General features: G+C 37.1%; 1 protein-coding gene across 4 annotated transcripts in view; it reads right to left on the bottom strand.

Moving 5' to 3' along the window:
• The window catches only part of AUH (AU RNA binding methylglutaconyl-CoA hydratase), a 135,940-nt gene that overhangs the window by 96,349 nt on the left and 26,073 nt on the right, over positions 1–13,518 (bottom strand). For all 4 annotated transcript variants that reach the window (XM_032260454.1, XM_032260456.1, XM_032260455.1 and 1 more), the window contains one exon: positions 2,003–2,089. In XM_032260454.1, the coding sequence (XP_032116345.1) occupies positions 2,003–2,089 (87 nt within the window). The remainder of the gene's footprint in view (positions 1–2,002; positions 2,090–13,518) is intronic.

Here is a 13,518-nt window from a genome sequence, read left to right on the forward strand (position 1 = left end):
GTTAAAATGTTGCAGGGGAGATAAAAATTACATTAGTGGTAGGTAATTATCTATAGATATTATACTTTTCAACTGAAAGCACAAGAAAATTAACAATAATTACCACAAATAGAGCTGACAAGATATGAAATAAGCACATAAAAGTTAATAACTTTTGGCTGGGCACAGTGGCTCACGCCTGTAATCCCAGCACTTTGGGAGGCCAAGGCGGGCAGATCATGAGACCAAGAAATCAAGACCATTCTGGCTAACATGGTGAAGCCCCATCTCTAATAAAAATACAAAACTTAGCTGAGTGCGGTGGTATGCACCTCTAGTCCCTGCTACTCAGGAGGCTGAGGCAGGAGAATCGCTTGAACCCAAGACACGGAAGCTGCAGTGAGCCAAGATCATGCCACTGCACTCCAGCCTGGCGAAAGAGTAAGGCTCCTCAAAAAAAAAAAGTTAATAACTCTCCTACAGACTATAATAACAAGACTGCAACAGAAACAAGGAGAAGGTCTCATTCAAAAGAATAAATGCTATAAATAGTTACGGGGGAAAAAAGATATAAGACCAAGGCCAATGTACAGAAAAGCACAAAATTTCCTTGAAAGACATTAAAAAAAGAATGACCCTCAAAAATAAAAGCCAAGCACATCACGGATAGATTTACTATCATAAATATGTCAAAACTGTATTGAAAAATTAATAAAATTCCAATCACAACTGCAATTTAGACATATTTAGACATTTTTTCCCCTTTGCCTTAAAAAAATAATTCTAAATTCATTTAGAAAAACTGATGTGTGAGACTCAACAGAGAAAATCTTCAAGGAAAAAGAATAATAAAGAGAATATAGCATCATCTAAATAGTAAAAGCTTTAAATTTAAAGATACTGGAATCAAATTAAGCACATTAGAGGAATGTCTGTAACATTTAAAACAAAGAATATAGAAATGTCTTTTAAGTAAACAAGTAGCTATTAAATAATTCTGTAAAAGGAGGATGAAGGACGTGAAAAGGCAATTTACAAATGAAGAAAAGGCTGAGCAATGTGGCTCACACATGGAACCCCAGCACTGTGGGAAGACAGGAGGATCGCTTAAGGCGGGAGTTCAGGATCAGCCAGGGCAACATGGTGAGGCCTCCCCATCTCTACAAGAAAATTAAAAATCAGCCAGGCCTGGTGGTGCACACCTGTAGTCCTAACTACTTAGGTGGCTGAGGCAGGAGAGTCTCCTGAGCCCAGGAGCTGGAGGCTACAGTGAGCTATGATCGTGCCTCTGCATTCCAGCCTGGGTGATAAAGTGAGACCTTATCTCTAGAAAAAATCAGAAATAGCAACATTAAATGCTGGCAGGAATATGAGGAAACAGATACTGTCTTTAACTGATGGGAATATAAATTACCTTTTTTTGGAATGTAATTTTGTAGAATTTATAAATATTAAAATAAAAAATGAACAAAGGATAGCTGGAACAGTGATTCCCTGTTTAAGAATCCATGCTTATGTACAAAGGTATTCACTACCTTATTATAAATAGCATAAACAGAGGAAAAAAACTAAATGCTCATTAATGAAGAAATAACTTAAAATTTGGGATAAGACTGGATTAATATACAGCAGTAAATTAAAAATAAAAATAATAAAATAAGTTACTGTAATTCTAAAAAAGTATGATCCCATATGTACATAAAACAAAGGAATCCCTAACCTATGTTTGCACATATAAAGAAATATAGATACTGTAAGTCAAAGGCTTATGCCAAATTACTGTCTAATAAATACCTTCATATGCTATCATACATAAGACATTTGTAATTATTAAATATTTTACATAAATTTTGAAATTAAATATATTAAGTGTCATTTTAAAATGAACAGGTATACGTAATGATTAGATAATTATATAAATATTTAACCAACACTTACATATATATACTGTAATGTGTACTTTTTAAACCTGACTTTTAAGAACACCTTTGGCATGCTGAAAGAATAATTTAATAGTGCTTACCAATATCATTAATCATTGCTCTTATTTTGGAGACAAAAGGACCAACTTCACCGGAACTCATTTTGGCTCTTTCCTTAAGGTCAGCACCTGCAAAGTATTTTATTTACAAATATAATCTAGTTGTAAACAAAATTTTAAGGCAAATAATTAAAAATTTACTTAAGATTCATATATAACTTCAAGATCAATCTAATTCATCTTTTAATAGAATGACATTACTTAAGTTTTCCTTCCCAGTGGCCTTATCAGCAAGAATAAAGTATTTGACTATTCATACGTCTACCATGTGCTTAAAGCAGTGCTTCTCCAGCTTTCTGGTCTTAGACTCCTTCACGTTCTTCAAAGAAGACACTATGGTTGGTATCTACTGATCTATAGTTACTCTATTAGAAATCAAAACTAAGAAATTGTTTCAGTGTTTATTCATTTAAAAATACAAATGAACCCATTAATGTTAACATAAATAACAACAAATTGGTGATACAACCTTGCTTCTTGCAAAGCCCTGTCAGTTTACCACCGTTTCTGCAGTGTATTAGCACAAATGCGAACCCAGCAAAAAGGGCAGATCACACTTCGGTCAGTCCCTTTGACTTCATGGATGCCTGCCTTGGGGACTGTCAACCACATGGGAGAAGTGTAGATTTAAAGTATTAACAAACTGACAATTTCATAATTATGACTATCACAGAATCGTAACTTTGGAACAGAGAAAAATAAATACATGGAATGCCTTAAGGGATCATTAACTCTGAGATCAAAGATAAGATGGGTCCCCAATTAAACAAACAGGCAAACAACAAAGTAAAATTCCAGTGTAGAGGGCAGACACTTAGCTATTGACCCCATTGGTCTATTATAAATCAATCATGATGATATATAGTATCATAAGGGCTGGAGCAGGGGCATTATGATGTCACACACTTTTAGGGGGAGTGAGAACCAGAGTTGACAAAGCACATATCCTAGCATCCATCAGGTCTTAGATATGCACATCCTACAAAATCTCTCACATACACAAGAAAATACATATAATTACATTCAAGGGAGCATATAAAGACTAGCAAAAGAAAAATGGATATAACCTAAATATCCATCCACAGGATATGTGGAGAATTAATAAAACAAGGACATAATTATAAACAGAATGTTACCTGGGTAGCATGAATATGAAAGAATTACAGTAAATACAGATAAATCTAATGAACAATATTAGTGAAAAAGCATAATTACAAAAAGATACACAGGATGATGAACATAAATGTTTAAAACAATAATGCTGTTCAGGGATATAAAGCACACGGAAATTATAAATTCAGTTGGTGGTTATGGGGGCTGGGGTGTGACTGGCTATGAGTACACAGAGGACTTTGTTTGTAATACTCTATTGCTCAGGTTGGGTGGTGGGTGCTAAACATGTGAATCTTTAAGTGTTCTGGGATGCCTGATATGTGTCTTCACAGTTAAGTTTTCCATGAAGAAACGTAACAAAGAAAAATGCTGGCAAAACCCTGGTGCCAAACTCTTCTTCAAGGCCCAGTATTTCTCAGTTCCATTACTTCTTTTTTTTTTTTTCTATTACTTCTTAAATTTAAATCTTTTACATTTATGACCACTCATCTCAAGTGGGCCATTCTGCTGCCCAGCAATCCTACTGTATTTCCTGAGTTCAACCACTTCACAACTTCTCTCTTGACAAATCCCAAAACCTCTTATCAATCCTACCAAAGGCCAGAAAAGAAATTCTACTACTACCTACCACCAAAGCTATCCACCCAGGACTTGAATGCATACATTCTGCCCTGACTCCTGTTACTATGAATGATTAACTCATTGAGAGTGACAGGACACAGACAAATTCCTACACAGAAAGGGATGGGTTCCCAGTGAAACTCAACCTTCAAGCCAAAGACAGTTTAAAGCCTAAAAACTGAGCCGCTGGTTGCAGAGTCCACAAACAGAGAGAGAACTTCTATCCCCATATTACCCTCACTCTCTTGATTGGTTCCTTCAGGATGATAAAATTGGTTCCTTTTAACCAATCAAACAGTGCTTTTTCCAGGCCCACCCAGGGACCAATCAGCACACACTCCCCTATTCTAACCCATAAAAACCCCAGATTCAGCCTCACAGGCAATTACCCACTTTGGGTCCCCTCTCACAGCTGAGAGCTTTCTTTCTGTCACTCAATAAAATTTTTCTCTGCCTTACTCACTCTCTGGTGTCCACACACCTCATTCCTATTGGTCACGGGACAAGAACCTGGAACTCGTGGAGCTGTGGGTGACATGAATGAAAGGACTGTGACATGCCCCTGGCCGGCTTGCTGAGCTGTGGACAACGAGAATAAAAGAGCTGTACCATGCTCTTCCTAGCCAAACTACGGGAGAAAGAGAGCTGTAACACATTCCCATTCACTGAACTAAGGTTCAGTGAATAGCTGCAACATTTCTGGAGGCCCAGACCTCGGGACTCCCCGAGCAAGAGTTGTAACACCCCTTGGGGCTCCATGACTGCTGGCATCTCTGAGTGTTTGGGCGACACCACATTCTCCTTGTCTAGACACCAGCACCCAACACGGAAGCCATTTGTGGCATGCCCAGTTCAGTCTCAAGCTAAGCATGGAGTTGGAGCAGGCACAGGATTCAAGTGGGCATAAGCCAAGCACAACCTGCTGGGCCAAGTGGGCAGGGAAAGCCCGGGGACCAGAGTGAGGCCTGGACAGAGAGGTGTCAGTGGCAGCAGAGATTTCTGGCTGGCAAAGTGGCACCAAAGGAATCCTGTAACATCATGAGGGAGGCCAATCCATCCCCTTGTGCACCAGATTCAACCCCTTCTAATCTCCTTGGGGACATCACTCACTCCAGCACTTAAACTCTCTCCTTGGCTGGCAGCAATATTACCCCTCCTTAGAGGTTTGTTCCCAACAGCATACAGCAATGCTGTAATACTGACATCTTAAAAAAAAAGCTCACATAGACTTCCACTGTTAGCTATAACGGAACAAGTTATCATCAGACCAATTCTTCCATGAAACACTGGAGAAAATATGTAAGACCAGCTGCTTCAGTAACTAAGACAGCCAGAATGTAAAAGGCTGGAAAGCCAGAGGGGAAACTATGGCAAGCCTCTGCTTTTCCCCCAAAACATACACTGAGTTATAAACTGGTTGAGGAAAGAGAGTAGAAGAGCCGTAGCAGGAAGCAGCAGCTCAGAAATCTCTGTAATCTCCTGGAACTGGGAAGACAAACACTGGCAGTGAACACTACTGGCTCAGCCAGAACTTTGAAGTCAAGATCCTGGAGAAGAGGGAACTACAAACAAGAGAGCCCACTAAGGGGACTCACCAAATCAATGAAATAAAGGTGAAAATCATATGCATTTTCATTAGTTGCAGAAAAAGAATTTGATAAAATTCAATATCCATTCCTTAACATCTTCACCGAGGAATCATTTACATAAAATAGAGTTCAGTCACTGTTAAGTATAGAATTCAATGATTTTTACTAAATTCATAGAGTTGTACAATCATCATCTCAATCCAATTTTGGAACACTTCCATTATCACAAAAAATCTCTCATGCCCATATGAAGTCGCTCCCTGTTTCCACCCCAGCACCATGTAACCACTAATCTATGTTCCTAAAACTTGGGCTTTTCTGGACATTTCCTATAAATAAGTTCATATAATATGTGGTCTTTTCTGTTTTCTTTCATATGGCATGGTTTTCAGGTTCATACATGTTATAAGCAGTAAGTCTTCCAGTGTATGAATATACAAATGTTTTGCTTATCCCTTCATCACATGACAGATATTCATATCATTCCTACTTTGGGGCTACTATGACTAATGCTGATATGGACATTCACTTACAAGTTTTTGTGTGGACAGATGTCTTCACTTGTCTTGGATAAACACAAAGAAGTAGAATTGCTAGGTCATATAGTACATTTTCGTTTAACTTGGAGAAAAGAAAAAAAAAATCCTTCCAAGCTGTTTGCCTAGGTTGGCTGCACCATTTCACATTTCTACCAGCAATGTATGAGGGTCTCTGTTTTCCTAGTCACGAACAATTGTCTGTCTTTTTTATTATGCCTATTTTAGTGAGTATGAAGTGGTATCCATAAGGATTTTAATTTGCATTTCCCTAATACTGAGGTTAAACACTTTTCATGTGCTTATTGGCCATTCAAACAGCTGCTCTAGTGAAATGTCCATTCAAATCTTGCTCATTTTTTTAAACTACGTAATTTGTTTTCTCCTTACTGAGTTCTAACAGTTATATCTTAGATACAAGCCCTTTCTAAAATATAAGATTTACAAATATTTTTTTCATTTTTGGGGCTTGTCTTTCACTTTCTTGGTGATTTCTGAAGCACACATTTTAATTTTGATTAGAATTAATCAAAATTATCAATTTTTTCTTTTATCACTTGTGCTTTTCCTGTAACATCGAAAAATCATCACTCATTCTTGATTAAATTATCTTAGCAAACTGGGAAGAAAAGCTAATTTTTATAATAAAAAGTAATTGTAAAGTACCTATAGCTAACATAATGGTCAATTACTAAAAGCTTCCTCCCAAGGACCAAGAAAGAGACAAGGGTGTTCTCTAACACTTTTAAACAACCTTAGTAGATGTACTAGTGAGTGTGATAAGACCAATTTAAAACTTATAAGGAGTGAAAGGTATAATAATAAAACTGTCATTATTAGCGGATGACTTAACTGCATTTGAAGAATAGCCTAAAGAATTTTCAAACCATGAAAATAAGTAAATTTAGTAAAGTTGCTGGATATAAGCTCGATATACAAAAATCAACTGTATTTCTACATACTAGTAAAAGAAACTTGAATGTGAAATTTCAAAAAGATATCACTTACAAAACATCCAAAAATCAAGAAGTGAAAGAATAAATCTAACAAGAGGCACATGAGGCCTTGACACAACTGAAAATCTTACTGAAATAAAGAAGCCCCAAATAAAAGAACATATTATGTTCATGTGTTAGCATAGTCTATACTAAAAGATGTAACTTCTCTCCAAACTAATAGATTAAATGTTATTCCAATAAAAATCCCAATTTTTTTGGAAATTAATAAGATGAAAATGCAAAGTCCCAACAACAGGCAAGATACCATATAGAGTATTAGTGAAGGTGTAAAGCAATGAGAACTCTGACTTAAGACTGCTAGGAATAAAACTAGTACAATCATTTTGGAAAGCAATTCCACTCAAAATATATACTCTCAACAAAAATGTATATGTTTACTAAAAAACATGTACAAGCATAGTTAGGGCAGCACTATTAGTAACAGTTAAAACCTGGGAACACCTCAAACAATGAGGAAACAGTAGAACAGACAAATTATGAAATATTTCTATAAGGAACAGGACTGCACTACTCCTAGATGAATGGTACAGACTGAATCCTACAAATATGTTCAGTGGAAGAGGTCAGTCTGCATAATTCCAATTACATGAAGTTTGAAAATAGGCAATATTAGTAGTATTTGGTGATAAATGTCAATGTGTTTTGGGAGATGGGTAATGATAAGGAAGGGACATGTGGGATGACTGTGGTGTGCTGGGAATGTTCATTTAATTTAGGTTGCGAAGGCACAGCTGACTTCATTTTGTAGAAATTTACAGAATTATATGCTTTTGATATGTGCAATTTTCTGTATGTACACATTATACTTCAATTAAAAATTAAAATTAAAAATACTTCAATTAAAAACTTCAGTTTTAAATTTCCTGATTCCATATGCCCTACCCCCTTTAGCTGCCAATTTTTTCCTCCTTTTTATGCCAAACTTTTCAAAAGACCTGCCCTCCCAGGCTCTCCTCCTACACTGTCTCCAAGCAAGGGGGACAAAAAGAGGAAAAAATAAACATAACGAGTAAGTAATTTACTTAGAAGGGGATTACATGTTTTGGAGAAAAAGGTGAAGATAGTACAGAGGGGTATTAAAGGTGGTTACCATGTAACAATATTCAATAATGTCACAAATACTAGTCTATTTGAGAATGTATAATAAGCTTTGTGGGTGGCAGTATCGTAGCCAATGAGGCTGATCTGAGGAAAGATTATTGTAAAAAAGTATAAGAAGATTCAATAAGATTTCATATGTTCCTTGTATTTCAAATGTTCCTAATAATACCTGGTTCTCAGTCATTTTAAATTAATTTCATATCTCCCCATTACATATTTACAATAACTTGTATTGCTTTTGCATTATCTATTGCAAAGTTTTCATCTAAATATATAGTTGGAAATGTATAATACACTGAGTAGACAATGCATGGAACTGATATATTATTTAACAATTTTCAGAAAACATATTTTAAATATCACCCATTATAATGGTCCTCTCCTAAAATTTCAGTTTTAATAAATTCCTTATTTTAAATATTCTTTAGGATTAATATGTATTAATTTCCGATACTTAAATTTGCAGTAGGCTGCTCCAGTGAACTTTAGAGAAGTTATGGGAAAACACACTCTTCTCTGTTATGCGCTACATGATATCTAGCTTCCTTGGCCCCCACTAACCATATGTCAATAAAGCTCCTCAACAGCCAAAATGTCCCTAAAATTCCAAAAGGCTTCACAGTGAGTGTTAACCTCCCACTTGAAATCTAATGCTTTAAGCCACTGATCTTCAACCTTTTCGTTCCTATTATTGCTAAAAGAATTTTTAAAGTCTGTGTGGTCCTTTGAACATTTTTATGCTGACATTTAAAATTTTTCATCATAAGTTTAAGTAGTTTCAAAAATTTCAGTGCACTATGAACACTGGCATTTTTAAACAAAAGTCATTTCATTTTCAATGAATTCAGTAGAATCTACATTGTCAGTGGTTTGGTTCTCAAAATTACCCACATTTAAAACATAGAAACAGCCCAGGCACAGTGGCTCACGCCTGTAATCCCAGCACTTTTGGAGGCTCAGGTAGTTCAATCACTTGAGGTCAGGAGTTCGAGAGCAGCCTGGCCAAAATGGTAAAACCCCATCTCTACTAAAACATAAAAATTAGCCAGCAGTGGTGGTGGGCACCTGTAATTTCAGCTACTTGAGAGGCTGAGGCAAGAGAATCACTTGAATCCAGGAGGTAGAGGTTGCAGTGAGCCGAAATCACACCACTGCACTCCAGCCTGGGCAACAGAGCAAGACTGTCTCAATAAATAAATAAATAAATAGATAAATAAATAAAACATACAAACCCATTCTTAAAAACTATAAACTGAAGAATGAGGAAGTTCATAAATTTGGAAAGGAGAGCTTTATTTCTCATAAAATGTTGCCCCTTGTAGGGCTGCCATACTGACAGGCTGGGGAGCACAGCCTCTGGCCAGAAGCCAGAAACAGACACTTCAAGGGAAAGGAAAAGGGAATGGGAATTTATGCTGAGTAAGGTGGCTGAATAAAAACTATGAGAGTCATGAATATTATAAAAAGAGAAATGTGCATGCACAATTGAGCTTCATGCCCTTTCATGGGTCACATGTACAAAAATGGGGGCATTGAGCATGGCCCGAGGGCAAAGTTTTTAGCCCTCTGATGTCAAAGATGAAGCAGAGGACACAAAACCCTCACTGTGCATCCTATGTAGACTTCCTAGAACCACTCTGTGGTTTTTGCTCTCTTCCAGGAAGGCATGCTGGTGAGCAGTTAAAACTACGAAAGGAGGGGGCAGCACCAGGCAGCTGGTTGATACCAGCAGTGGAACAAGTCTTTCCAAACGGCTAGTTTGTTTAACCCTTAGGAAAGAACGCCTAATGGCAGTCATCCAGGGAGCTGGTATTACAAGAGGTGTCTGAAGAATGAGAAGATCCCATCATGTCACAGATGAGACCTCAGGTTTTCCTTGGCCAAAAGGGGGTTACAGTTGTCCAAGTCAGTTGGCTTAGGATTTCATTTTTATTTCTCAATATAAAAAATGTGACATCATCTCCTTTCTTCATGAACTGGTATTTTTGCTCCATTTTCCTTCAGTTTTTTTCCTGATATAAAGTATTTGTGCTTTAATATATTTTACTGGTCATTCTGTCACATTTCTTTGCAACAAAATATGTACATAAACTAAATTAATTTTTATTCAATTCCCTATACTATAAAGTGCCAAGTTTAAAAGTTTTCTTCTGGATTGAATTTTCATTGCAAGTATTATTAGCACAGAACTGACTAAAGCAAAAATATATTTCAAATCTGATTATTAAATACTAAATATAAACTTTTATTAGAAACTTATCACAATGAGATAGATAGGACTATTTCCCTCCTCTCATTATTTCATATATCCATGAGTGAAAATTATTTACTACTAGAGTGAGGCAGGATTTACCATCAATATTACTCACGCTGAGAAAACCTTTTCACAAGGAAGATGTTTACTACAGCAATGTCATTCTTTTAGCACTCTGGTGAAAAATCACATTATAATCAGGAAACATCTAACAATTCCCCAACAACTCTAGTAAACTGTCTTCAAACTATGGTGAAAGCAAAGAACCAGAAACCGCCAGAATAAGAATCCCAGTTGAAATTCTCAACATTAATTTTTAAAGGCCTCTTTCTCGGCAATTTACAGGCTTTTTTCCTGTCCCTAGAGCAATAGAGCAAAGATCAGGAATGACTTTCTGCTGCAGAAGAGGCAACTATGACAGAGAAAGAGAACTGGAATCTCCAGTTCAGACTGAAGAGTTTTATGACAGGGGACACATGTAAGTTATGTATTACACTGATCCTTTAAACCCATCTGTGCACCTCCGGAAGGCCTAGAAACATCCCGGCCCCAGCCAGGGAATCTCTGTCGTTAAGTTGCATTCATCAGAAGTCAGTTGCCAGGTCATATGGAATGCAAAGTGGCTCCACATCCACACACTGCCTCTAGCACGTGGCATTGTCATACTTGCTGTGATGACTCACTTTATGTGTCTACTTGTCTGGGCCACAGGGTGCCCAGATAAAATAAGCTTCTTGGTGTGTCTGTGATGGTACTTCTGGATGACTAGCATTTTGAATTCATGAACTGGAAACCAGCGGTCCTCCCAATGCGCGTAGCCATCATCCAATGCCCCGAGGGCCTGAATAGAACAAAAGGTGAAGGAAGGGGGAACTGGCCTCTATTTTCCACCTCACTGCTAGAGTTGGGACATCTCATCTCATCTTCTCCTGCCTTTGGACTAGATTTACATCATTGGCTCCCTTGAATCTCAGGCCTTTGGACTCAGACTGAATCACACCACCAACCTTCCTGGGACTCCAGCTTGCAGTTGTAGATTGTGGGACATCTCAGTTCCATAATCCTGTGAGCCAATTCCTCACAATAAATGTTTTATATTCTATTGATACTATTTCTCTGGAGAACCCTAATACACTTATTAAATTCTGACAATCTAGTGAATGAGAAATGGTAATTTTAAGTTGCATTCTTGTCAGTAGTAAAAGATGAAATGCTTCACAAAATTGTGGGGGGTTATTATGCAGTGATTAAAGTCATAATTTCAATCATTCCAGTTTTTGTACATATGCTGCTGATTTGAGAATGCTGGTCTCTTGATCCCACGCCAAACAGGCTTTTATTCTTTCCAATAAAGCCAAATAATCAGGTCAAGATAACCAATAATTTCCATGTGGCTAAATCCGCATCTTAATCTGCAAGCAGCCCTGTATAAAGTGCGGATTCTCCTGGCTCCTGGAATATCTGCATCCAGGACCAGGAAAACTAGTCTGTTTTCCTTTCCTGCTGCTCTTAGGTGGTGATTGTATCAGGGGTACCCTAGCTTCATAAAATGAGCTGGAAAAGACTCTCTTTTTCTATTTTCTCAAAGAGTATATAAAAAGATTGGAATTATCTGTTGCATGAATGCCTAGTTATAACATTCTTCTGAAGTCATTGTGGCTAGGTGCTTTCTGTGTGGAAAGATCTTTAACTGCGGCTTCAATCTCCGTATTGCTCTGGTATTACTAAACTTTTCTATTTCTTAAGTCAGTTTTGGTTAATTTTTATTTTCTAGTAGTTTGTCTATTCCACCTAAAATCTTGACTTTATTGGCACAAAGTCGTTCTTAATATCATCTTACCAGTTTAATCTCTGTGGAATTTATATCTATGGCTCCCTTTTCCAATCTGAATATTATGTATTTGTTCCCTCACCCGTGGTTAATCTCGCCAAAAGTTTGACTATTTGGCTTTTCAAAGAACCAGCTCTGGGCTTTATTATCCTTACCACTTAATGTGTTTTCCATGTCATTATTTTAAGCTCACTGCATTTCCTTTCTTCTACCCTATGTGGGTTATTCTGTAGTTATTTTTGTCACTTAAGATACATGCTTAGTTTGTTCATTTTCAGCCTTTTTCCTTTCCTGAGGTTCAACCTTAGCTATATTATACAATTTTTCAAAGTATTTTTTGTTAGCATTTAGTTCTGAATGCTTTCTAATTTCCATTAAGATTCATTTGTTGAGCTGTAAGTTTTTCAGAAGTTATCTTAAATTTCCCAATGAAGGGGACTTTTTCTAATTACCTTTTCTGTAAATGACTTCTAACTTAACTGCCTGTGGTGACAGAATGTGCTCTGATAACAGCAGTCCTCTGAAATCTGTGGAGGTTTTATGGCCTAGCAGATGGCTAATTTTCATAAATAGTCCACGTGTGCTTGAAACAAATGTCTAGTCATCAACCACTGTGGATGATGATCCACACAGGTATATTACATTAACCCTCAGTAGAATAGGAAAAGTAACCAACACTCTTATCAGCTGGGCCAATGGATTCCTTAGATCTTTATTTCACATTTAGGTCAATTTACAAACAATTTAAAGAAAAATAAAATAGTGAAAAAACTTTATTAGAAATTTTAATAGACTTAAACATAAGAAACCCATATTGCTACTTTATATTTTCCTGGTATATGCAGGTATGTGTATATTAACACATACACCTATAAACACATACATATGTATAAATATACAAATATATACTCACATACACACACAAACACACCTGAAAAGGGCTATATCATTTAAATGAAATTGTTAATCAACAGACGGAAATGAACCTGGATTGGCCAGGCACGGTGGCTGACACCCGTAATCCCAGCACTTCGGGAGGCCAAGGCGGGTAGATCACTTGTGGCCATGAGCTGGAGACCAGTTTGGTTAACAAGGCAAAACGCTGTTTCTATTAAAAATGCAAAAACAAGCTGGGGGCAGTGGTGTACATCTGTAATCCTAGCTACTTGGGAGGCTGAGGTACGAGAATCGCTTGAACCCAGATGCACAGGTTAGCCATGACTGAACCACTGCACTCCAGCCTGGATGACAGAGCAAGACTTGGTCTCCAAAAACAAAAAAAAAAGAAAAAAGAACCTGGATGGCATAGGTTTATAAAACCTAAACCTGAACCTAGGTTTCAAATACATCTCTAGTAGATCATCATTACTTCTGATTCTTCTTGCACTTGCATTGCGGAAATGCAATGTTTTTGAAAATACTGATGGCTCTTAA

The sequence above is a fragment of the Sapajus apella genome, unplaced genomic scaffold (assembly GCF_009761245.1).
Source record: "Sapajus apella isolate SASKATOON/1434 unplaced genomic scaffold, GSC_monkey_1.0 scaffold118, whole genome shotgun sequence".
In the NCBI taxonomy this organism is placed as follows: Eukaryota; Metazoa; Chordata; class Mammalia; order Primates; family Cebidae; genus Sapajus; species Sapajus apella.